The 27,860-nt window shown below is 39.7% G+C and overlaps 1 protein-coding gene across 2 annotated transcripts; it reads left to right on the plus strand.

Moving 5' to 3' along the window:
* The first annotated feature begins 205 nt into the window (after positions 1-205).
* On the plus strand, positions 206-27,584 carry nr1h4 (nuclear receptor subfamily 1, group H, member 4). Of its 2 annotated transcripts, XM_051657432.1 has the most exons (10): positions 206-326; positions 2,350-2,527; positions 4,061-4,438; positions 7,067-7,207; positions 8,203-8,339; positions 9,075-9,173; positions 9,471-9,570; positions 9,755-9,901; positions 22,704-22,817; positions 26,755-27,584. In XM_051657432.1, the coding sequence occupies exons 2-10, from the start codon at positions 2,431-2,433 to the stop codon at positions 26,991-26,993; spliced, it is 1,452 nt and encodes a 483-aa protein (XP_051513392.1). In that variant the 5' UTR covers positions 206-326; positions 2,350-2,430; the 3' UTR covers positions 26,994-27,584. The 2 variants fall into 2 exon arrangements, with proteins under 2 accessions (XP_051513392.1, XP_051513394.1); XM_051657434.1 differs by lacking the exons at positions 206-326; positions 2,350-2,527 and adding an exon at positions 2,769-2,936.
* The last annotated feature ends 276 nt before the right edge of the window (positions 27,585-27,860 follow it).

Genomic DNA, 27,860 nt, shown 5'->3' on the forward strand with positions numbered 1-27,860 from the left:
GTGTGTGTCTGTGGGGAATGCGTTGGGAAGAAGGGTGTGCAGTACTGGTTATCTCCCCCTATTAAGGAGGCAATGCTGCATTTGCAGGCCTGTCAGCCAAAGTTTGGAGCTGATGGGAGAGGGAGGGAGGAACTGCTAGTACTCATGAGGAGAAACAGATAGATAGTTTAATTAATAACCACTGTCCCTTTTCCCCATGACCCCATCCACTCAGAGAACTGTCTAGTCGCTAGACAGAAACAGCTAGATGCCTTTTCCCAAATACTGATGGTTTCGAATATTGTGACAAAGCTAGAAAGAACACAGCATCTCTAGTAAAGCAAAAGGTAAGAAAATACCCTTTCTGATATTTTACTTCAAGATAAATCAACCATAATACCATACTATTACTTGGTGGTCGGGGGTGGGTTGTGTAGATGGCAATTTATTGACCTGAAATGGCACTGTTTTATGGAGACCCTCCACGTGGACTAGTATGTGAACCCATAGGAAAGTCTTTTGGTTGTTTTGACAAAGTATATCGTGTATGGTTGAGGCCTGGTGCCATAGTAGTTTGTGTCACTGTAATTCAGGTCAATGAATTTGCCCTTGCCCAAATATCTTAAATCACAGTGCTGTGACCTGGCTTAAAAAGAACAAGGGTTTCCTCTCATGTTATCTATAAGTAATGTGAGAACTTAATAGAACAGCATGGTTGATAGAAAAAGGGCATTGTTGGGTTTGCTGATGTCTTTCCATCGGTATACTTAACAGTTTCCTAAATTGCTTTGGTTTCAAATGAATGTAAGCAGTCATGCTGATATTAGTATATTATTAAGAACCTTTGAGTATTTTGTTTCAGAAATGCATGATTACATATGATTAAAAATACATTTCTTTTTTGTAAATTATGATTTATTAACAATGATTTAGACACACAGCATTCATTAATGGAAGGCTGTACTAAATTTAAACAATACTTGCATGAGTATTTTAATGTGAGGAATCACATTACTATTCCCACTGCATGGCGAGAATGGATGTAGCTTCAAATCTCATGTTACCAAAAATACGTCCACATGCACCATGTTTTTCATCCTGGATGAGTTTAATATGTCTATAGTTTTTGGTTTCTGAGAGTAATAGTACTGTAAAGCAATTAAAACCTTATTTCATAGTGCTGTGAATTAAAACAATTAAAACTTAATTTCAAGTCCCAGTGTGGTTAAATGTCTGAACTGTAAGCTAATATTAGATTTCCATTCAGCCACAATTGGCACACAGGCAAACAAAAACTGATGCTGTCATGCCCTCTCCACACCTCTCAGAAGACAAGCATAAGCATTAAAAGAAGTTTTGGAAACTCAAACTACAGAGTGATGAGTGTAAATATATTGATACATTTCTCTAATCTGAGATTATTGTCACAGTTTTTACAGTCCAACAGAACAAGGTAGGCGGTTTAGTAATTAGTAATGATAAATGGAATAAAAATGAAAATTTAAGTGAAAATCCAATTGAAAGACCCCATGAAATGGCTCAATGAGTTCCTATTGAAATAGGACAGGTCTATTGCTACTCATTTCCAGGTGGCACTGGGGGGTGTGAACATTCTCATTCTAGAGAGAATTTTATTGGACAAAAATCTGTATATGCCCCTGAGTGCAGGATGAGTCATTAATATTTTGGTATATTTTCCTAAAAGAGAAAGAGTGTACATTTTAAATGCATATATTTGCTAAAAGGTTATTTAATTTAGCTAACTTTTAGGGGTACATAAGCATAAAGATGGTCTAAAGAAGCTAATAGACATAAACTAAAAGCAACAAAACTCATTTGATTTCATGGGTCCTTGAATTGGATCGACATATAATGGCAGCTATTATGAAATTCAAAGCCAGTTTCAGATGTGGTGAACAAAATGACCAGAGCTGGAAATGGGGCAAAGGCCACTGTTGTCATTTGTTCATTATACTGGGTAACTTTCCAGTTGGGGGAAAAAAATCACAATAATATGAAAGAATATTATGTACAACACTACTCTCTGTAATTATATGAGAGACTTATTAATAATTTTACAGTGTGATTCGTTCAACATGACATTGACACAGGTTTTTCGCATGGTCTCAAATAAAAGCAAGGAAATCTCAATTCAATTTGAATGATGCCACTGTTCTATAATACAAAATGTAGCTTTTAAATTGATTCCAGACATTTATCTTGACCTAAATCAGAGGGTAACAATTTAAGTGACGTGTTTTACTATATTGCGTCAAAAGCTCATTTGATACATTTTATTTGTCATAAAACTGCCTGCACCTGTAAGTTAAGAAATCACTGCCCCTATAATATTTTGTTATTGTGTTAAAGAAACTCCATCATTTCCATTCTGGACTGAGGGATCAAGTCATATTCTGTTCTGAGTGCCAAGATCAACACACAGGGTTCTGAATGAATGAGTGGGTCGGCCATGACGTCAATGTGGTGGGACCTTTACAGATCCCACCCAGTGATGGGTTCCCCCTATCAGAGAGCTTACACTTTTTTGGTGAGTATATGTGATCTTACTATCTGATGTTACTAATTAAGAGTTCTCTTATTAGCATTTAAGGTGAGACTGTTACCTTTAAATTTACAACCACACGTCAGCATATTTTGCACTAGATGACATTTCTAAAGGTAGATCCATCGTACCTGTAATGAGACTGGAACTGTGACTGTCAGGTTAATGAACAACTGCACCAACCTTTGTTCCCACTAACGCTTTTGAACCAAGTATGAAGGTGTTCTAAAAGAGTAATATTTTGTGAAAAGGGGTTTCGCCCACATAGACACAGGGAGTAATTTCGAGGAGTTGAAGCAACACAGTCGGATGGTTAGAAATCAATACAGCTGTAGATCATCGGTTCCCTTACTGGGGCACACCGACATGGCCATGGTGCAGGGGAAGGCTCCAGGTCAGTACCATTTCATAATCCTGGAACAATAGGGGAAGAATCTTATGGAGTTTTTCTTTGACACTGTCATCTTTGAACTATTCTTTGTAAAGCTGCTTTGAAAAGGAATGTACAAACAAATTAAATTTACATATGAACATATGTGTTACTGAAGAATTGGTGCAGAGCAATTTAGTGGAAGTGCCATTGGTGAACGGTGTAGATATAGTCCAGACTTTCAGACTTTTCTTTTTTAAACTTTGAATGTATTTACTTGCCAATGGCATTTCAATCAGTCTTTCCCAGTTATGAAACAGTTATATCATTGGTAGCAAATGGACTTCATTTTGACTGAATTGTCTTTTTGTAATTGCTACTAACATGTAAAAAAATCCAAAACAAAAAAACTAAAAGACCTGTAGCTCAACTCGTAGAGCATTGTGCTAGTAATGCCATGGTTGTGGTTTCCACTCCCAGGAAATGGATATTTCGCTAAAATGTGTAGCTTGAATGCACTCTTCAGTATATTGCTTTATATTAAAGCATCTTCCAAAAGAGTAAATATAATGTACCTAAAGATTAAAGTTATTTAAGGATTAAAGCCAAATTCAGTGTACAAAGCTTTTCTTTTTGTATGGATGTTTTTAAGCCTACAACCCACAAACTAAACAAAGCACGTTCAGCTGTCAAACTGTGAGAAAAATGAACAAAACCCACCTATCAAATAAGAAACCAATTCATAGACAGCACTATTGTGTAATTCCAAAGAGTCTATGGTTAATGATTTCTTGTTATACAGTATTTCTGGGTATGTTGGACTCCTGTATTCGAGAGGGCAGGCATATTTCTGAGATTAAAATCAGATAGAAGTCTACGGCTACTAGTTAGATGGATTATGGCCATGCTTCTAGATGGCATTTAATGATTAGGTAAAAGATATAGGTGATCACTGAAATCTCGATAACTCTATTGGCAGCTGCAAGGTAACAGTACCTCACTGTGTTGTCGTTTCACTAACTGTCATGTTGGCATAGCTTTTAGCTATAGGTGCTCTGTGCACAGCTAAATGAGTGAACTTGAACTTTGCGTATCCATGACAGCTATAAACCAACAACCATCACTCACTCCTGCCATCTTCTCCTTAGATATTCTGGCAGAACAAAACAGTCCTTTGCTTCAGGACCAGGAGGTCCTGCCCTTCACCAGCTATCCTAGCATGCAGTGCACCTCTGTGGAGCCATCCATATCATCACCACCATACTACTCCAGTCAGCACTGCTACCCACAATACAGTGGGGAGGAGTGGTACTCTCCATCCACAGTGTTTGAGATGAGGAAAGGACCGATGGAGGGTGGCTATGATAATGAAATGGAAGAGTCTTTCCCCATCGTCCCAACTGTGTGCAAAAGGTCCAGACATGCTGCCCACTCAGGAAGGAGCAAAGGCGAGGAACTGTGTGTGGTGTGTGGAGATAAGGCCTCAGGGTATCACTACAATGCTCTCACATGTGAGGGCTGTAAAGGTGAATCCCAAACTTTAAGTTTTTTGTTGCCATTAATAGAAACAAAGAAGGTATTTTTGGACTACCTACCTACATGTTAAGTTTTGAGTTTGCTATAATAAGCCCAAATGTAGCTTTGTAATTTTACAATATATTTTATGCATGAATTGCATGCTGGTCCAGACTGGTTTATGCTGATTAGTAGTGCCAGTCTAGCTGGTGTAGCATTGCTTGTTAAAGTGATGGTTCACCCAAAAATTAAAAATCTGCCTTCATTACATATTGTAACAAACCAGTGTGTTTTTCTTTCTTCTTCCAAAAAAAAATTCACTTTTATTATATGGAAAAAAGAAAGTAATATAGGGGTCAATGGCATGAGGCAAATTTTCCCCCTGGATCTATTAAGTTATTTAAAAATTACATAAAAAATGCAGTTCACACATATACAATACATTTTCTTCAAAACACCTTTTCTATGATGAACATGTTTTTAATTTCTGAGTTTGAAGTAATTTTAATATATTTTTCTGAGGCTTAAAGTAAAACATTAAATGTGGTGAAATCACCTGGAGACAGTAAATAAAAGAGGAAATTCTTGAAAATATTTTTTTGGCATAACTAGTGCAGAATAATCTTTTAATATTATTTTATTATTATTATTATTATTATTATTATTATTATTATTATTAAAAAAAGCAGTGAATATAAACAGTGTTATAAGCTTGTTTGGAAATAAGCAATGTTTTATGTGAAAAAAACAAAACAATAAAAAATCCCAGAGAGGACTCCTTTAGATCCTCAAGTGTGAGTTAAAAAAAAAAAAAGAAAGAAAGAAAGAAATAGGTATTTTGAATATTTTCACATTTTTATGAAATGGCACATTTTGTTCTGATCATATGGAATAACGCTGAGAAAACTTGACTGACTTTGAAATTTACGATATTTGTAACAGATTTATTTATATTTCACCTTGAAAAATGTTTAAAAACTTTTTTAAACTTAATGATTAAGTTATGTACACTCTCATGTAAGTGCAAGGAAAGTATTTTAATATATTTTACTTAATGGTAAAACCACATGACATTTTAAAATAATTAAATATATTTTTTGTAGTTGTTGTTGTTTTTGAATATGCTATGAAACAAAAATCAGAAATGTATGAAACCAGCATAGACACAGTTTACATTTCTATGAATATTAAATGTGACTTTTAAACTTTTTTTAAAATAATTTAAGATTTCTAATTTGTATCATCTCTTACAACTTTTTCCCACTGATAATGTCAGCATTTTTGGGTGAACTATCCCTAGTACAGAAGTACAGTAGGACCACAGTCCCAAACATACTGTAAACAAATATAACTTAACTGAAACAGAATTTCTGTTGCACCGTGACCTCTTGGAGAACACTTGAACTTTCTATAATTTCACAGTGGGCCTGGTCTCACAGCGTAAATATGGCTACAGTTTATGAAAGACGTAATAAATGTCATGGAACCCCATGCACCAATTTTAGCTCTTTGGAAAATCATTGGGTGAATGACTACAAGTGTAATTCCACCTGTGCATGGACAATGCCCAAAGGACAGATGCTGGGCTATGTGTCCCGAGTCCCACAGGCTTGGCTGGGTTTGGTGCTCCTTCACGCTCAGTCTGGATTGGGTTCCCTCTCAGCTTTCTGCTGAATAATGATGCAGGCAACCATACCCACACGGCACCATGCAAAGTTAATGTGTGTCATTGTGCTCATCGGTTCATGCTAGAATAATTACCTGTTCCAAAAACAACTGCACATGTTTTTCTGCTGCTTAGAACGGAAAATCGAGTATCCAAGAGTATCTGTATTACGGAACAGACCGTAATGTCTTAAACATTACACAATCCGTTACATACACTTGGCTGCAATGAACGTATTCCTTGGACTTTGTTTACAAAGCAGCCTTATTGTTTCTCCTAATAGTTTTACACCAAGATTTGCAGTGCTGCTGTCTGTTGCACTACAATTTTTACACTGCAAAAAAAAAAACAAAAAAAAACAATGTTCTTAATTATTTTTTATTTATTTTTTTTATTTCTTCTTTTGGTCTAGAGAAAACTATTTGCCAATGAGGTAAGACAGTTAATTTAGATTTTCTTTTTTCACCCCATCAGAAAAAAGTTTTTTCTTTTATTAAGCATAAATCTTACCGAATTTTGATACTAATGTGAGTTTTTGTCGAAAGCAAGACGTAATGTTTCTTCTCAAGTCAATGTATCTTGTTTTAAGGATGTTTGTATATTTTTACTGGAAACGAGACAGAATTCTGATTAAGAAAATTGTTTTCTCATGAAAAAAGAAGGAGGAGGTAATAGAGAAAATTATTCAAAATATGAATTTATGTCACATTCCTGCTCAGCTTACCCTCCTAAGCCACTGCTGTTCTGCTCTTAGGAGAATTATGACACTTCTTCAGTTTGCCTTCTTGTATGGCAATTCTTGCCCTCTCATCCACATTCCATTTGAAAATGTCATATAAATGTTAGTGGGAGGAGGGTTGTTGGGGGGTGGGGGGACTTGTAAAAAATACTCATAAAAATTGAATTTAGTAGTATTTATGAGTTGGCATATAGAACGTTTTAGTTGCTCATTTCTGTATACTATGTCTTGCAGGTTTCTTCAGAAGAAGTATCACAAAGAATGCTGTATATAAGTGTAAGAACGGAGGAAACTGTGAGATGGACATGTACATGCGCAGGAAATGCCAAGAGTGTCGACTCAGGAAGTGCAAAGAAATGGGCATGCTTGCGGAATGTAAGTGCGCTGTCAACATTGTAAAACTTGCTGTTCAACCACTGCATCAAGTTCAAAGTCAAGCACATGAATTCAGTTGCTAACGTTTGGCATTCAGCTGTAAGACAGCATGTCAAGCAGTTTTTAATCAAAAGCTTCTAACTTTTCTGCAGAGTGTAACATGGTCAAAAGCAACATTTTTAAAAGAGAGAGCATCAATAATGGTAATTTTTTTCTGTTTGGAAAACAATTAAATAAGGTTTGAGTTAAACAGAGATTAAATATCACTGTATCTAAGAAATGGCTGTATTTTCTAAGCTCTTGGCACTTATTAAAGGGATAGTTGATGAAAATTCTCTCATCATTTACTCACCCTCATGTCATCCCAAATGTGTATGACTTTCTTTCTTCTGATGAACACGAACAGAGATATTTAGAAGAATATCTCAGCTCTGTAGATCCATAAATTGCAAGTGAATGGTGACCAGGGCCTTTGAAGCTCCAAAAAGGAGATAAAGGCAGCATAAAAGTAATCCATATGACTCCAGTGGTTTAATCAATGTATTCTGAAGTGATCCAGTTGGTTTTAGGTGAGAACAGACCAAAACGTAACTCATTTTTCACATCTTGCCACTGCAGTCTCTTGGCATGATCATGATTTCAAGCTCAATTACACTTCCTTGTGCTCGATGTATGCGCAGAGCACTAGATGGCGCTATAGGAAGTGTAGAGCTTGAAATCATAATCTCCATGGAGACTGTTTCCAAGGCTTATGTTTTTTTCTTTCCTGATATTGTGCACTAAATCTTGAAGAAAAACCAACTGATTGCATATAAATTAAAATATAAGTATTTTCTAATAACAACAACAAAAAATTAAACCAATAACACAATCTGACCTGGGACTGCTTACATTGGACATACAGTACACTGTGGAATTTGAGAAAATAGGCAAATGCACCGTGTGTGTAATCAAATTTCATTTAAGTTGTACCTATGTTGTATTTGTACTGCCAGGCTTGTTAACGGAAATCCAGTGCAAATCCAAACGGCTGAGGAAAAATACAAAAGCCTCATCTGACGAAAGTATAGGAGATGATGTTAGTGATAGCAGAGATGTGAAACAGGTTGTATCTACCACTAGACCATCCAAGGTAAGACCACTGGTGATGTCTGATTGAGTTATTATATTATAGTGAAATCAGTGAATAACAGCTGGCTTAATTAGCTGAGGTAATTGTTTTAGAAAAACCCAGTTTTATTTCCCTCTATCCTATACATTTTTAGGGCATAAATGACCTAGGCTATTATTAAAATTTCATTTGAAAAAAATAAATAATAATAATAATAATAATAATAATAATAATATACATTATACAGTATACTGTATATACTCCTTGAAAAATGGTTTACTGTAACAAACACTGTAAAAAATTAGTGTTTGTGTTGTGACCAGATTCCAGCTTGTGGCACCTTTTTTGCCAGCATTTTATGACATCTTTTTTGTGCCACCATTGTTGTTACAGTATAACTATTCAGGTATAATTTCAAACTATAGTTAAGGGTGTTCTTTGAAAACTTTTATTGAAGTGCTATTAAAAGGTTCAAGGGCAACCACAATGATTCGCTTCGCCAAGGCAATAAGGTCTTATTCTCACTTTTGCTCACATATACTATTACTTCTTAAGGATCATATTATGCTGAAGGATTGTAAAATTGATGTGTAAGATCTTTATGGGGTCAAAAGTTTGCTTGTAATTAAAAAATGGCACCAATCTTTCTTCCAGTATGCATAGCTGGATTACTGTGTTCCCAATGATCCACATGACAAACAGAAAAACAATTCCACCCCCCCTCCCCCCCCCCACCCCCTATTTTTCTCATTTTAGGAAAACATAGAACTGAGTCGAGACCAGCAGGCTTTAATAAGTTACATTGTTGATGCTTACAATAAACATCGCATCCCTCAAGATATGGCTAAAAAACTGGTATGTCTTCCGATGTCCTTTGGAATTTCCCAAAGTTATCAAATATCTATTCTATAGTTCACTATATATATAGTTTCTGCTTTGTATCTCATTTTAGACATAAAGCAAGTATCACCTTCTTCTATGGATTATTTAATGCACAGAACAGTGCTACTGTTAAAATCAAAAAAACAGTTTTGCTTGTTTTTATCAGTTAAATTATTGTTATGTAACCTCAGTTATCACCACCCCAGTGTTATAAAAAATGCCTTATTTGCATGCTGAAATGGATTTTTCCTTTTACTTCTTTCTCTGCAGCTACAAGAGCAGTTCAATGAAGAGGAAAACTTCCTTCTACTAACAGAGATGGCAACTAGTCATGTCCAGGTGCTCGTTGAGTTCACAAAAACGATACCAGGTCAGAATACTGTTCCAATACTGCTACATTAAAGAGCAGCTATTTTTTATAAAAATTTAAGATAACATAATTCAAGAAAAGGTCATATCACACTCTTTGTGTAACAATACATTCTAAGTAAAAGTTGTAAAATTTCCAACAGTTCCAAGCAAATGGATTTGTCAGCTTTTTGTTCTCTGAGCAGGTTTTCAGTCTCTGGATCATGAAGATCAGATCGCTTTATTGAAAGGTTCTGCCGTAGAGGCAATGTTCCTCCGCTCAGCTCAGGTCTTTACCAAGAAACTGCCTCACGGACACACAGAGGTGCTAGAGGACAGGATTAGAAAGAGTGGTGAGTTAATTCACTTGTCCAGAGGAGTACAGAATAATTTTACAAGATAATACATGACCTTTAGCTGACTTCTGGTTTTGTAATCTTTGGAGTTTTCAGAGGAAACATGACTCAGGCTTTGAAACCTTTGTGGAGAATTTTATTTGGTTTCTCCTTTGTTTGGGTTTCAAACTAATATTCTAGTGGACACTCCCTTCTAATTAATGAGTTTGGTGATTTCAGCTACACCCATTACAAACATAAAACCAAGCATGTAATCATGCAAATCCTACCGCTACGGCATACAATGTCATTCTAGAGAACTGTGTGGTTTCAACATTGTGGCAACAGTTTGTGGAGGACCTTTTTGGTTTATTTGGCTTATAAAGTGTACCTGTTGAGGCCCTCTGAGGTTAAAGGCCAGAACAAAGTTCATAGAGCTCATCAACCATTGTTCTACTGGAAGGCCTAACTAACATTAACAATGCATCTGTCTGCCCTAAATAACAACAGGAAATTTGCCATCTTGAGCGGTGTACATTACACCAACTGGTTTCAGTTTCACAGAAGTCTAAGCACAGGCTGATTGCCAGGAGCTGTACAAAGAGGAAAGCACTCATATAGCATGGGCTCTACGTGTATATAATCCATAACATAAATTTTACTGATGCGGAAAAAAAAAACAAACAAAAAAACAGCTTTGGTTGGTTCATACTAATTAGTACTGGTCTGGTGCCAGTCTAACTGGCAGCCATGTTGTTCATCAGCAAAAAATGCTGTTTTGCTGTTTAACATGCTCTTTCTGATGAAGCTGGTTGACCAAGGGATGCTTTCAGGTAAAGCTACACTGCTAAATGTATGGTCTAAACACTCAATTATTGTTTTTCACCATAATTCTAACAGTAGTTTACCATAAAAACATATATTGTCTTGTTACCCATAATATACATTTTTACCACTAACTATAAGGTAAATAATACAGTTAACCTCTAAAAACATTTTTTTTTACAGTATTTTACCATAAAATGACATGTATTGTCTTGTTAAATAAATTTGTTTCACCATACATGGTTAGGTACCAGTTAACCATCTAGATCTGTAAAGTCTATCAAGACAAGCTTTGATGAAACCTTGTCTGATTGTTTAAGCTAGTTTTAAAAGTTTGAAGTTTGTTGGATAAACAGACATTGCAGTAAGACAAACAGCCAACTAGCTGGATATAGTCAGACAGACTGTCACATAGATATTCAGTTAAAATGTCAGATAGACAGATAGACAGATAGCTAGATAGAGAGACAAAGAGAGAGCAGGAGAGAGTCATTTAAAGGTGCTGTAAGCGATTTGTTCATGGAAAGTATGCAAAAAAATGTCCTACTCCCTTAAAGATATTAATGAAATAAGAGTCATGAGATATCTCACCGGTCTCTGTGACAGCTGTAGACTGTGTAAACAGCAAACAAAAATGTGTCCACGGACCACGGGCATTGACGCTTTTCATCTGTCAATTATTTTGCTCGTTCTCATAGTGTTGTATTTGAAGCGGATGACTGAGGCCATGATTCATAATGTTTGTCAGCTGAGGGTGCTAATGTGCCACTGTTGAATTTGACAGCCACAGGAACCAACAATGCTGCTTTTTTGCTCGTTTTCGTCTCAAAATTATCTTTGGAGGTCGGGGTTTTGGAATGAGGGGGCGTGGCTAATTCAACAGCTCAGTCACGTGAAAGCTTCAGAACGCTAAAATCACTTACAGCACCTTTAAAGCAGATTAAATGCCTTTTGTGGGTTTGTTTACATTTGAATTTTTGACAGAGTTTGAATTAACGATCATTCTGTTGGCCCAATGGAACATTCTGTCAATGTAAGTCATTGGGATTTTCCCCATTTTTAATCATCCACTGTGTGAAAACCATAAGTACAAACATTTTGAGGTCATAGTACAATATTTCAGAACAGTCTGAAGTAGAGGTCTGCATTCCCGTGGAACTCCCACAGGACCCGCGAGACCCAATTCGATTTCTTGCGGCACAGGATTAAATTTATAAGTTAAAGGCGGGAGCAGACGGTCAGAGAACAGCCTGAAAAATCTGAGGTGGATATCTTTTTTTTATTTTATTAATTAATAGATGCAAAAGAACAATAATTATTTTATTTTACAACTAATTTATTTACAATATATCAATAAACAGAAAATACAACGTAATAATATGCACACAGCATGTGCATCAAATTATCCAGTATTTAGAGCAGGCAGGTAGTCGACGGGGTTTTAGAAAAATAGCAGTGTGCACCCTGTGTCATCAAAGGATGTGAAAACTTGGACTGTGAAACTCGAAAGCTCTAGGAGGAGTTAGTGTTAGAAATTTTGGTTTTGGTTTAGGGATTTTGAAAAAACCCTGAACAAAGTTTTTAGAATAACATTATGTTGGTTTCGTTAAGCCAAAATAATTAGCAGTTTTTATTTACTGTAGCATTTTTACATAATTTTTTTACAATATAGTTAAATCTGAAGTGTGTAGCTTTTTCAGTTTTCAGATACTTTCTCCTATCCCAGCTTAACATCCAGAGAAAACTCTAAGCTATTTGTAGGTTGATTAAAAAAAAAAAAAAACTGTAAACACTGTGTCTCTGTGGCGCTATAAAAATTCCTCTGTTTGTTTTTTTAGCAACCCTTCCAGCCCTACACAAGAACAATGACTCAACAAATACCATGAGTTGGGGGCGGGACTATCTGTTTGTTCGATCAACAGATGACGAGAGGGGGATGAGAGGGGGAGGTTGGGGGGGTATTCAGTAGGCTGTTAAAAAACTATGTGTATTTTCGCAATTCCATTTGGTAGCGCTGGTGGTGCAGATATTACACACTTCATCTTTAAGAAACCTGGTATTAACTGGGTACTGTGCAGTATATATTGCATTCTTTAAGAATAGGAAGTGGCCAATATTCCATATTAATCAGAAAATGTGCATACTGTGCACACTGTAAACCCTAATAAGTTAGCAGAACTCCAAAAATTTGAGGCAACCAGTTAGATCAAAATTTAAAAGTTAATAAACTCCCAAGTTTAAGTTGATAGAACTTTCTGATTTTAATTTGGTCTACACATTTGTGTTAATTGCTTTTATCTTGAAATAGTAAGCTAACTCACACTTTTTGATGGCATTTAACTTATTGGCGAGTGGTATTTGCATGCCACTCCCCCGGACATACGGGTATAAAAGGAGCTGGTATGCAACCACTCATTCAGACTTTATGCTGAGGAGCTGAGACAAGGTCCGGCCATTTCAGCGGGTAGTTCAGCGTTGTGGCAGGAGGGACACAACGTCTCGTTCCCTCCATCAGGGAACGGAGGTTATGCAAGTAACCAGGACGTTCCCTATCTGTCACTCACTCGACGTTGTGTCGATGTAGTGACACTAAGGGTCCCTATACGAAATGCCACAACTGGCTGAACTGTGTTAAGTGAACTGGCAGAGTGTGACAGGCAGACCACTGTGTGCCTCGTAGCCTGCACACCAGGCCGACATGTAACCTCCCCCAACATAGTTATGAGTGTCGAACGGCCCTTTGGGGACAACTCGACTACCCAAAAGATAGAGACAAGCTAACCCAGTCGTGGCCTCTTTTCCCCTTCTTTTTTTCCAATCCCTAAAAAAGAAGGAGGATTATCCGACTGGGCCACCAGGTCTAGTTGGGGTGTGTCCCTCCCAAGGGGAGGACAACGCGGAGACCACACCTCGCCCAAAGAGAGGGGGGGATATTTAAATGGAAAAATACATCACATGGTCTTGACGACCATGTGGAGAGTCTCAAGGTAGATCCTACCCAATGGGGGAGGAGTTACTACAAATATGGAGACTGGGGCAGAGGGGCTCTGCCCAAGGAAGATGCAGTTTGCCAACAGGAAAACTAATTAGTGGAAGATATCTATCGCATGGGGTTACCTTACAGGGAACCGCCACATGCGGAGCACCTACCCCAGAACAGGGGTTCTTGGTTAGCACGTGTACTGGGCCGGCAGCGAGTCTCTCTGAAAACTCGACTGCCACAGGGCTCGGAGGAAGTCAACAAAGGAACATAGTTTGTAAACACTACTGGGAATTAATGGCGCACGTCTTCAGCTCAGAAGAGGTGAAAGGCGCTATGTGCAAGCGATACACCCGGCCGGCTATCCCAGGCTTATCCGCTTGTATTGCATGCCACTACCTGGGATGAAATCGGTTCCACCCGGAGGTTGTAGAACCTTGCAAAGGTGTTGGGTGTTGCCCAGCCTGCTGCTCTGCAAATGTCTGTTAGAGAGGCACCCTTACCAGGGCCCAGGAGGCCGCTACACCCCTGGTAGAATGGCTCGTAGCCCTACCGGGGGCGGCATGTCCTGGGCGTGATATGCCATAGCTATGGCGTCAATAAGCCAGTGGGCGATCCTCTGCTTGGAGACAGTGCTTCCTTTCCGCTGTGCACAAAAGCAGACAAAGGGCTGCTCAGAGATCCTAAAGCTCTGCGTGCGATCCAAATAGATGCGTGAAGCGTGCACCGGACACAGCAACGACAGGGCTGGGTATGCCTCCTCCTGAGACAGTGCTCGCAGGTTCACCACCTGATCCCAAAAAGGGGTCGTGGGAACCTTGGGCACATAGCCCGGTCGGGGTCTCAGGATCACATGAGAGTAGCCCGGACTGAACTCCAGGCACGTTTCACTGACATAGAATGCTTGCAGGTCTCCTACCCTCTTGATGGAAGTGAGTGCAGTCAGGAGGGCAGTCTTCAAGGAGAGTGCCTTAAGCTCAACTGACTGCAAAGGCTCAAAGGGGGCTCCCTATAGACCCTGAAGAACTACAGAGAGGTCCCATGAGGGAACAAGGTGTGGTCTGGAGGGATGCAGACTCCTGGCACCTCTCAGGAACCTGATGATCAGGTCGTGCTTCCCTAAGACTTACCGTCAACTGTGTCGTGGTGTGCTGCTATGGCGGCAACGTACACCTTCAAGGTGGAAGGGGACAGCCGCCCTTCCAACCTCTCCTGCAGGAAGGAAAGCACTGATCCAACTGCATATCTCTGGGGGTCTTCCCATCGGGAAGAACACCACTTAGCGAACAGACGCCCCTTAAAGGCATACAGGTGCCTCTTAGAGGGGGCCCTAGCCTGAGTGATCATGTCTACCACTGCGGGTGGTAGACTGCTGAGGTGTTCCACGTCCCATCCAGGGGCCAGACATGGAGATTCCAGAGGTCTGGTCGCGGGTGCCAGATGGTGCCCCGTCCCTAAGAAAGAAGGTCCTTCCTCAGGGGAATTCACCAGGGGGGTCCGAGAACCACGTCTGGGTGGGCCAGTAGGGTGCTACCAGAATGACCTGCTCCTCATCCTCCCTGACCTTGCACAGAGTCTGTGCAAGTATGCTCACTGGGGAAATGCATATTTGTGCAGGCTAGGGGGCCAGCTGTGTGCCAGTGCGTCTATGCCAAGGGGGGCCTCGGTCAGGGCATACCAGAGTGGGCAGTGGGAGGATTCTTGGGAGCCGAACAGGTCCACCTGTGCCTGTCTGAATTGACTCCAAATCAGCTGGACCACCTGAGGGTGGAGTCTCCACTCTCCCCTGAGGGTAACCTGCCATGACAGCACGTCCACTGTAGTGTTGAGGTTGCCCGGGATGTGAGTGGCTCGCAGCGACTTGAAGTGCTGCTGGCTCCAGAGGAGGAGACGGCGGGCGAGTTGTGACATACAATGAGAGCACAGACCGCCTTGGCGGTTGACATATGCTACCGTTGCTGTATTGTCTGTCTGAACTAACACGTGCTTGCCCTGGATCAACGGCCGAAACCTCTGCAGGGCGAGTAGAATTGCACCTGCCCGTAGAAACGAGAGGTCAGTCCAAGGGCTGAAAAGACGATGACAGACCGGCGTGATGACCACGTGATGTGTCCCGTGGTGCCATGCCCATCTCGGGACTCGAGTCTGAAGCCAGTGCTGAAGCGGTCTCATATGCATCAACCCGAGCGGGGTGGCTACCGCTGAGGATGCCATATGCCCCAGGAGCCTCTGAAAATGTTTCAGTGGAGCCGCTGTTTTATGTTTGAATGCCTTCAAACAGGCCAGCACCGACTGGGCATGCTCATTCATGAGGCGCGCTGTCAAAGAGACTGAGTCCAACTCCAAACCGAGGAAAGAGATGCTCTGAACCGGGAGGAACTTGCTCTTTTCCCAGTTGACCCGAAGCCCTAGTCGGCTGAGGTATGAGAGCACCAAGTCCCTGTGTGTGCACAACATGTCCCGAGAGTGAGCTAGGATTAGCCAGTCATCGAGATAGTTGAGAATGCGAATGCCCACTTCCCTTAATGGGGCAAGGGCTGCCTCTGCGACCTTCGTGAAGATGCGAGGAGACAAGACAGGCCGAAAGGGAGGACCTTGTACTGATACGCCTGACCCTCGAATGCAAACCGCAGGAAGGGTCTGTGTCGAAGTAGAATCGAGACGTGGAAGTACGCATCCTTCAGGTCTACCACCACGAACCAATCTTGATGCTGGACGCTCGCCAGAATGCATTTTTGCGTCAGCATCTTGAACGGGAGTCTGTGTAAAGCCCGGTTCAGTACTCGCATGTCCAAGATTGGCCACAACCCACCGCCTTTTTTCGGTACGATGAAGTAGGGGCTGTAAAACCCCTTCTTCATCTCGGCCGGAGGGACAGGTTCTATCGCGCCCTTCCGTAAGAGGGTAGCGATCTCCGCATGCAAGGTAGCAGCGTTTTCATCCTTCACCGAGGTGAAGTGGATACTGCTGAATCTGGGCAAGCGCCTGGCGAACTGAATCGCGTAGCCGAGTTGGACGGTCCGGACCAGCCATCGCGGCGGATTGGAAAGCGCAAGCCACGCATCCAAGTTCCGCGCAAGGAGGACCAAGGGGACAATGTCGTCGGACGTACCGGCAGGTGGGGCCTCATGGCGGGGCAGAGCTCGAGGTGCCACACCACATCGTGGCCGTGCTGAGTCTAGGGACATCGAAGCATGTACCTGGCTCCTTGTGACCAACCCCGGAACAGCCTGGGACGGGGAAGAGGCCTGTCCTCGTGACCCGTGGAGACTGTCACATCGGGAGCGGCTGTGTGCCACAGCTGGGTGCTCAGGGGTGGGAAGACCGCCGCTGGAGCGCCAATCCTGCAAGGAAAAACCCGTGGATGGTAGTCGTGATGACGACCGTGCACACTGGGTATGTGACCCAGGGAAGAAGGAAACCGCTCTTTTGCTGAACTGTTGGGTACTGCAGCCACTTGGGCATGTGGCAAAATCAAACAAAAAGGCAACAAAAGATTCTCCACCCGGCCCTCCACCGGGGGAAGGAATAGTCTTCTTACCAGCTCCAGACGAGTGGGTTTCTTCGACCCTGGGTCGCCCGTCTCAGGGGCGCTTTGACAACCTCCGTGGGTTCTTAGCGGCCGACTGTGAGACGGGTGGCGTCTGCTTCCTGTGGTGGGCTCCACGCCGGGGCCGGGCCGAAGGGGCGGGCTGCGGCGGAGCCGGTGCAGTCACTGCAGGGGGACACACTTGGCGACGATTTCGTCAGCTCCTCATGCACTTCCAGGAAGAAAGGCACTAGAGCAGGGCGTGGCTGCTTTGAGCGGCGCCGCGAGCCCAGGAACCAATCATCGAGCCACGAGGGTTCAGGGGAGAGCGGAGGGTTACATTTTAGCCCGACGCTCGCGGCCGCCCGGGAAAGCATGTCCATCATCTCTGCATCAGCCTGTGAGTGGGCAATCGTCCCCGAAGGGTGGAGCCCAGCTGAGGCTTCTGCGTCCGACTGCACAGGCCCGCTCTCCAATGCTGCACTCGAGAGCTCATCATCTTCGCGGGCTCCGAACAAGAGGCCAGACTCGGCATGAGACAAGCCGGCAGACTCATCCGGAAGCCCGACTGGGGCAGACGAGCGTTGGGTAGACTTTCTTACGAAAGCAAGCTGCGACCGCAACGTTGCCATGGTTCATGTTCTCGCAGTGAGAACATGAACCATTCACGAACGCTGCCTCCGTGTGGGTCTCGCCCAGATACGAAAGACAGCGATCATGACCATCCGAAGTTGAGAGATAATGACCGCAACCAGGAATAACACACAATCGGAAAGGCATCTTTAAAAAGACGCATCTTTAAAAAGACGTTCCGTGTGTGCCACTCTTTTAGAGAAATATACTCTTTTTGAGAAAAATATACTCTCTTTTTTCTGCCGAAGCGCCCAGGGAAGTTCTCTGCAGTGCACCAGTGCAGAGGAGGGAGAAGCCGCTGAAATGCGCTGTCAGATCCAGCAGAGGTGAATGAACAGTAGGAATTCAGCTCAATGAGCATGACCGTTCAGCTCCGAAGAGAAAATCTGAATGAGTGGTTGCATACCAGCTCCTTTTATACCCGTATGTCCGGGGGAGTGGCATGCAAATACCACTCGCCAATTTTCATTGGCCTTTTATCAAAGACCAGAGGTGTCTCGGGCTCCCAAGAGTGACCCCTAGTGTCACTACATCGACACAACGTAGAGTGTGTGCCAGATAGGGAACAGCGGTTTATCAGTTCATAAACAATTACTTTTCAGTCTGTTCCTCACACAATTATATCTAATGACATATAAACACTTTTACTATAGCACATGACTCGTTTTAACATTTGCATTACAAAGCGAACTACATTTACAAGCTTGTTTAAGTGTGATCAAACTGCATGGAAGCTCAACTGATAGAGTGTTGCATATGCAATATCAGGTACGAGTCCTAAAGAGCACTCAAGTCAACACGTAAGCTGAAAGTGTCATAGCAGCACCACAAAATGACGTGGTTGCTTCAGAAATTGTGTTTTTCATGTCACATTTGCTTTTTATGACACTATCAGTTAGGTTTAGGTTTAAGGTTTAGGGTACAGAGGTAGGATTTTTTATTTAAATCTCTATAGAACATTAACCTTAAAAACCGCATCTGTTCAGGAGAACATGTAACTCGCTTTTAGTGCCACACGGTGTACATTTCATTCCGGAACTGCCCTGAGACTTGTAATGAACCACCTAATTTTATTTTCCAAAAACGTTGCCACAGTCACGCAATGTTCGTTGCATGGGAAAAGGCACTCACAAATTGTGATGTCAGAGCACCCAGCCCCTTGAGACATAGAGAAAGATTAAAAAAATAAAATCAAAATAAACTTTGAAGAAAGTTAGTAATGTTGTTGGTTTTGTTAATTTTTTTCTGAGGTTTGCTATCAAACCATGCTGTTGAACAGATAGATAAAAAGTACAATTTTTTCTTTGGAAATGTAATTAAGTAAAAGTACAAGTATTCCATTTAAATTGCACTTGAGTACAAATCATAAAAAATCATACAAATACAAAAAAAAATAAAAATACTTCAGTATAATACTTAAGTATTTAAACTAAATTATTTTACTAATCAGATTTTAACTTAAATCCTTCAAGTAGACAGAACCTATTAAAACAAGCTAGCAAAAACTAGCTAGTTCAGTGATTGCTATGTTAGCAAACTGAATGTATGCCAATTGGTTATACCAAGCTTTGATTAGCAATGCAGTTATTCAATAAGTAAAGCCAAATCTGCTTATTTAAATTGTATTGGTCCTCAAACCTTAGCTCAAGCTCGACTGTTCACCATAATGGTTTTAACATTTACTCTCCATTTCGAGTGCAATGCAAAGCATGCTGGGAAAAATAAATCCCCTGCCCAGTTTCAGTTAAATTTAAGTTTCTGTAAATATAAAGAGACAAGTTTATTAAACTCAAAACAATAAAACAATTCAGGTTATTTAAAAGGTGTCAGTTTTGTGAACTCAAAAGAAAGAAAAAGATCTAAACACTTATCAAGGTTCATTTATTTGAACTAATTTGTCTGATTAAATTTTCCCCTACTCAAAACAATTAAGTATTTTGAGCATTGGGGTTTACAGTGCAGAGTATGCATACTATATAGGCTGTTGCTGCAAAGGTAAGAGTAGTATGGTAGTATGCTATTTGGAACATATCCTTACATTCAGCTTCTTAGCATTTGAAAAGCAGAGATGGACCGCTGTCATCTTTGTCCAGTTAGTTTGTAATATTTCTAAACAGACAGATTGTTTGAGTCCGTCAGTCTTTTTCCCCACAGTGAGGGCTCAGGAAAATTCACGCAAAAGGCCAGCCGGGGGGAGAGAGAGAGACATTGTCTAAAGAGACTATTGTTCTCTATCTAAACATCGAGAGGTCTATTGTCCCACTCCCTACCTCTCAGCGCCTGTGACATTTCTCTGGCGTGAAGCCTCTGTGATGCGTCAATTGTTTTTTTTTTTTTTTTTTTTTTTTTTTGTTGTTTTGTTTTGGTTTTTTTTTTGCTTCCTCCTTTTTTGGAAAGTTATGACAAAGGTTATCCTTTCATCTGAAGGGAGATGAATGAAACTGTGAAAGGAGTCTGCATGTTGTGATCATTTCATCTCTCAGGGGTAATGACTGTTTTCTGTAATGTATGCAGAATTCAGGCATTTTTGTGATTGTGCTTCAATCTGTTTTTTTAACAGTTCCTGGCTAGCACAAATCAGTTTTTCTTTCAGTGCAAGAAATCATTTTCTTAATCAGTATTTTGGTCTTGTTTTCTGTTAAAACAAGATGCATTTTCTTGAGAAGTAAAATTGCATAAGGTTATAGGAGAATCATGTCATTTGTTCGATGTTAAAATATTTGCTTTTATCCCAGCTTACTGTAATATGCAGAGATAGCCATAAATAAGCCATTTGTAGATTGATTTGTAGGTTGAAGTCTAAACACTGAGGCTTTGTGGCGCTATCAAAACATTGCTTTTTGTTTGAGCATCCCAACGATCCAGAAACATTGGCTCAGCCAATGGCGTGAGATTGGGGCAGGACTATCTGTTTGGCCAACCAAGATGGGGGAGTGTTTGTAAAACCATTCGGAATCATTATTCTTGCTCAGACAGGCAGCAAACAAATATTTATATATATATATATATTTTAATCTGTTCAGTTTTTTATAGTCTGAACAGGGAAAAACACAAGAAATCCAATTTTTACAGTCCTGATCCAAATCGTGGATTGAAATATGATTAAAATCATGTTTTTGTTACATCAAGTTTTAAGACAATAAAACATAATTCATGAGTCATTATGCCACCCTTTTCCATTTTTCACGCTGTTGTCTGCAACAAATGTGATTTGATTTGGATTTTTCTTATCCCATTGGCAATTCTTTTTGTTGTTTTAAGTATAAATCTAACTAAATAATGAGGACTAAATTCAAGATGGACTATATGAAGAAAAAAAGTCACAATAACTTTTGCAATTTAGCTTTTCAATTAAATGTATTGAGTTTTGACGATGACACTTTTACTGGAAAAATGACAAAACTACTGAAAATTATTTTTGCAGTCTTAATATTAGCATCTTGGTAAGCTGCATTTTTAAGTCATGGGTTTTATGCCCCAACAGTATCAATTTGTCAATTACAATGTGTTAGCTCCCACTGAGGTCTGCCCTGATTGGCTGGTCTGTAAACCAAACCCTCACGGCTCTTCACACTGAATGCTTTACATCAGAAAAGAGCTCTCATAGCCAACAAAGTATGATTATTATTTCAATGATAATGATAAAGACAAAGACCTCATTCAAAACAGGGAAGCTCTTCAAAGACAGGCCTCAAATTAACTGCTGTTACCTAGAATCCTACTGAATGTGGAAAAACAGAGCTGTGCATAAGGTTTGGAGGCCACATTCAAATCAGCACTGACCTCAATGCCAATGAAAAGCAATAAGGTCTCGGCCCCCATTGATCTGCCATTGCATGCTGAGGAAGTTTTAGAAAGTGAATATGGATAGTTCCGACTCTAAACTCAGGCAGGTGTAAAATTACTCTGAAAGATAGATTGAAATGTAAATAAATGTTTACATTTTCTGAAGAAAATGTGAGGGCATGCCTCTACAAAACTCACCTCCATGATGCAAGAGTGTTGTGGGTGGTTCCCAGGGAGTTGCTATGCGGCTGATAAAGTGTACCGAGTTGTTGTTAGTGCTTTCCTACGTGTTTTCAAGTGTGTTCTGTATTAAGAGCCCACCCCAAGTCTACATTGTGCTCCATTATACTGCATGTCTTACAGTAGGTCCCTCCATTAACATGTGTCTAAATGATTTTTTCATTTCTTTTATGGTACACCAGGCAAAATTGTGAATCTGATCACGTAGAAAAGTAATAACACACATTTTTCCAACAAATGTTAGTTTGTGTTCTAATTGTGCAGGACTAATTTTAGTGATGTTGCCTTAACTAGCACAACTTAAACAGACAGACAGACAGACAGAGAGATACGGAAAGTCAGATAGATAGACAGACAGACAGACAGAAAGATAGATAGATAGATAGAGCTACACTAACTGTTAGTTGTCACGCTATTTTTGTAAAGAAAGGCACTACTGCCTCCCTAAGGCCACAGAATGAAGCTAAATGTTTTAAGACCTTTTACTGAAAGTGAGGACAATATTTATTTACTGAAGCTCAGAGCTTCAGACATCTCTGAGAAAGTTTACAGTGCCACGGCTCAGCATAGGATGTACCTCGTGCCATCTTTATTCCAGTAAAGAAGGAAGGACCTTCATTTAACTTTAAATGACAGCCACAATGCAAACTTGGTAAAAACTTGTGTTTTTGGTTTTCCTTGGCAAGGTTCCAAGTTGATGAGGTAATTTCTGAGGTAATCTCAGAAACTGACAGCCATTTTCATATTTTCAATATTAGACTTTCAGAGTGATTCAGAAAAATAAAGCATGACGGATATCCTCATCCATTGTTTTATTTTCTCCACAGGGATATCCGAGGAGTTTATCACCCCCATGTTTAACTTCTATAAAAGCATTGGAGAGCTGCAGATGATGCAAGAGGAACATGCTTTGCTCACTGCCATCACAATCCTTTCACCAGGTGAGCTGACAGCTGTCACTCACACATGTTTCAAATGTAAAAAGTTGCAGATGGCAGATTGATGTCAGTTTATACATACTGTAAACAATAAATAAATACAAAACAATAAACTGGATTTTTATAATTTAAGGCAAAATATATAAATAATATAATATATTATAATACATATACACTACATGTCAAAACTTTTGAAACACTTACTCATTCTCTATTTTATATATATATATATATATATATATATATATATATATATATATATATATATATATATATATAATTTTTGTTTTATAATGAAATAAATTAATATGTTGGCACAATTATATTTTTGTCTACAAAACTCATTTCAAACATTTAAGCATACACCTTCAGATCAAAAGATTTTTAAGATCATGAGAAAAATTTCAGTCAAGTGTTTCAAAAGTTTTGACTGGTAGTGTATATATATATATATATATATATATATATATATAGTGCATTCATGAAGTATTCAGACCCATAATTTTTTTTCACATTTCGTTATGATGCAACCTTATGCTAAAATGCTTTAAAGAAAATGTAAAAAAAATCTCACATCAGTCTACACTCCATACCCCATAATGGCAATTATGGCATACCCCATGACGATTTTTGGTGACTTTGTAAATTTATTAAAAAAAAAAAATAAACATTTAAAAACTAAAATATCACATTGACATAAGTATTCAGACCCTTTGCTATGACACTTGAAATTTAGCTCATGTGCATACCATTTCTCTGGATCATCTTTGAGATGTTTCTTCACTTTGATTGGAGTCCACTTGTGGCAAGTTCAATTGATTAGACATGATGGCACACACCTGTCTATATAAGGTCTCACAGCTGAAAATGCAAATCAGAGCAAAAACCAAGCCATGAGGTCAAAGGATCTGCCTGCAGAGTTCAGAGACAGGATTGTGTTGAGGCACAGATCTGGGAGAAAGGGTTCAAAAAATTTAGGCTGCATTGAAGGTTCCCAAGAGCACAGTGGCCTCCATAATTCTTAAATGGAAGAAGTTTGGAACAACCAGGACTCTTCCTAGAGCTGGCCGCCTGGCCAAACTGAGCAATCGGGGGAGAAGGGCCTTGGTAAGAGTGGTGACAAAGAACCCGATGGTCACTCTGGTTGAGCTCATGAGATCATGTGTGGAGATGGGAGAAACTTCCAGAAGGACAACCATCACTGCAACACTCCACCAATCTGGGCTTTATGGCAGAGTGGCTAGACGGAAGCCTCTCCTCAGTGCAAGACACATGAAAGTCTGCTTGGAATTTGCAAAAAAGCACCTAAAGGACTCTCAGACTGTGAGAAACAAGATTCTCTGGTCTGATGAAATGAAGACTGAACTGTTTGGCCAAAACTCCAAGTGTCATATCTGGAGGAAACCAGGCACTGCTCATCACCTGCGCAATACCATCCCAACGGTGAAGCATGGTGGTGGTAGCATCATGCTGAGGGGGTGTTTTTCAGCGGCAGGGACTGGGGGACTGGTCAGGGTTGAAGGAAAGCTGAACGGGACAATGACAACAGGACAATGACTGTAAGCACACAGCCAAGACAATGCAAGAGTTCAACAGAATTCAACTCTTTGAATGTTCTTGAGTGGCCCAGCTAGCTTGGACTTGAACCCAATCGAACATCTCTGGACAGACCTGAAAATGGCTATCCACCGATGGTCCCCATCCAACCTGACAGAGCTTGAGAGGATCTGCAGAGATGAATGGCAGAAAATCCCCAAATCCAGGTGTGCAAAGCTTGTTGCATCATACCCAAAAAGACTTGAGGCTGTAGTCGCTGCCAAAGGTGCTTCAACTAAGTACTGAGTTAAGGGTCTGAATACTAATGTCAATGTGATGTTTTTTTCTTTTTAATACATTTGCAAAGTTTTGCTTTGTCATTATGAGGTATGGAGTGTAGATTGATCTGAAAAAAATAAAAATAATTTAAAGCATTTTAGCATAAGTATGCAACATAACAAAATTGGAAAAAAATGAAGGGGTCTGATTAATTTATGAATGCACTATATATCACCGGTCTGTTGAATGCTTGATTCTGATTGGTTGACAGATGTTCTAAGGTATACAATTATTTTCCAGTAAATGCAGGGCTATGAAGTAGTTCCAGGTCTTGACTGCATAACGGTTCCATATCATTTTGCCAGATAATTTCAGAGCTCTTCAGGCTACCACAGCAAAATAATCAGTTACTACAAAGACATTGGCTAAGTACATCGGATAAGAATGGCAAACAATGTCTATAATATCCTACATTTATTTCAATTCCGGTTGAAAAGTGCCCTCGCTCCCTCTCTCTCTCTTTTGCATTTGTTTCTCCCACACTCATTGACAACTACATATGCGCACACACGCACACGTACACACACAAACATACACTCACACACAGGTTTGTTTCACTATATAAGTGAGGACATCTCATAGACCTCCACTAATTTCATAGCAGGCTAATGATATTTTTTAACCCTACCACTAAACCTAACCCTCACAGAAACCTGTGCACATCAGTAGATTTGAAGCAAAGATTTGGCTGATTTATGAGCCTTTTTTTGTACTATTGAGGACCACCTAAAATGTCCTCAATAGTGGGTTTTCAACAAGTTTCTCCATATTAGTGAGGACATTTTTTTTAAATTTGGCATTCACAAATATAGTGAAACCTGTACACACACACACACACACACACAAAGAGAGAGACATAAACACACCCCGCGACTTGATCAATACAGTTTCTAAACAGATTCAAACAGTTTCTATATTTCTGAAACATCTGTGGGAAGCACCGTCGCGCTCCCCCTCCCCCTATATATATATATATATATATATATATATATATACAGTATACACTACCGGTCAAAAACTGTTTAAAACACTTACACATTCTTTATTATATTTACTTATTTATTTATTTATTTATTTATTTTTTTACATTTTTAGAATAATAGTAAAGTCATCAAAACTATGGAATAACATAAATGGAACTTTGGGAATTATGTTGTGACTAAACAAAATCTAAAATAAATCAAAACTGTTTTATATTTTAGCATCTTCAAAGTAGTCACCCTTTGCCTAAAATTTGCAGACATGTACTCTTGACATTTTCTCAACCAACTTCTTGAGGTATCACCCTGGGATGCTTTTTAAACAGTATTGAAGGAGTTCCCATCTATGTTGGGCACTTATTGGCTGCTTTTCTTTATTATTTAGTCCAAGTCATCAATTTCAAAAACTTTTTTTATTTATTAAATTGTAGTTTTATAATGAAATAAATTAATATGTTGGCACAATTATATTTTTGTCTACAAAACTAATTTCAAACATTTAAACATATGCCTTCAGATCAAAATATTTTTAAGATCATGAGAAACATTTCAGTCAAGTGTTTCAAAACTTTTGACCTGTAGTGTATATAAAAATATCATTTTACACATAGTTCCAAATGGTAATTAACAACTAATTAAGTAGAACACATCAAAGGATTAATATACTGATAATAGACTTGTCCTAATGCATATTATGACTTGGATATTATGCTTTAAAAGGAATAGTTCACCCCTCTCATTTCTTTCTTTTTTTTCTGTGGATCACAAATGGTGAATTTTTAAAAAGGCTTTACAAGGTTTCTTTACCATCTAATGAAAGTGACTGTCAAGTGTCTGTCAAAATTATGTCAGAGGACAAAAACACACCATAAAACCACATTAAAAGTGATATGACTCATGCACTATATCTACAGAGATCCAAATCAATTTGAAACATCTGTATATAGTATATAGAGTCATGTTTTCACTATGAGACCAGTATTTACACTTCAGGAGGCCAGTGGTGTAAATTTTTACCACAGTATATTGGGATAGATAAGGCTGTTTGTTTCATATAACTGAAGCAGTGTTGTATCCCACTGCAGACAGGCCATATGTAAAGGACCAGCCAGCAGTGGAACGTCTACAGGAGCCCATGTTGGAGGTGCTGAGGAAGTTCTGTAAGCTACAGCACCCTCAGGAGCCCCAGCACTTCGCACGGCTACTGGGACGTCTAACTGAACTACGCACTCTCAACCATCACCATGCTGAGATGCTGGAGTCATGGCGCATGAGTGACCACAAGTTCACTCCCCTTCTCTGTGAGATCTGGGATGTTCAGTGACTCTGAGGGAGGAACAAATAATGGGTTAATGGGCGGGCCAAAGACTTTTATTGACTTTTAATGCCAAAGCTGCCAAAGAGAGGAGTTTACACTTTTGAGAGGACTTAAACTTAACATGCTGTCTTGTCAAGCTTCAAGTAGAACATTGTTCATCTTTGTTCATCAGTTGTCTAAGACACTGCCAGCTCTTCAAGGGGAGACATTTGATGGACACATGAATATTCATATTTTAATGCCTTTGTTAATGTTTTCCTGGACTTTGCAACTTGGCACCTTGGTTTGTCTAAAAAATCTACTGTTCATATTAAGATTGCATGGCTTTTTACACTTGTCTATTTGTGCATTGTATTATTAATCTAAATATTTTAAGGTACTTAAAAATATGTATTGCCTGACCTGTGGTTCTTCTCATTCTTCTCACTTTTTGAGAATCATGTAAGATCACAGACAGTTTATGTTTATGTGAATGATGTTGTTTACCAGTCTGAGTTAATAAGAAATTCTGTAAAAACAGTATATAAATAAATGTACATAGTACATTCATGTGCAAAATTTGTATTGAGACACAGGTACACTTTCAGACTTTAACTGTCCATTTATAACAAGACCTGAGAGAGCTGTTTATGCATACTGGATACAGAAAGATTTTTGTAATTAATGCAAGTAATATAATACAAAGTATAAAGTTATAAATGTACACACACACACACACACACACACACACAAATAGAAAATAGAAAAAAGTTGTGTGTGAGCACAGACTTGCGAAAGCGAGCTCAATACAATACAATTATGGACCTGTGGAGGTGGTGCGTGGTGGAGCGTTCGTCAGGAGAGAGAGAAAGTGGTAAGGGTGCACACACCTGA

This window comes from Myxocyprinus asiaticus, chromosome 26, assembly GCF_019703515.2.
Source record: "Myxocyprinus asiaticus isolate MX2 ecotype Aquarium Trade chromosome 26, UBuf_Myxa_2, whole genome shotgun sequence".
In the NCBI taxonomy this organism is placed as follows: Eukaryota; Metazoa; Chordata; class Actinopteri; order Cypriniformes; family Catostomidae; genus Myxocyprinus; species Myxocyprinus asiaticus.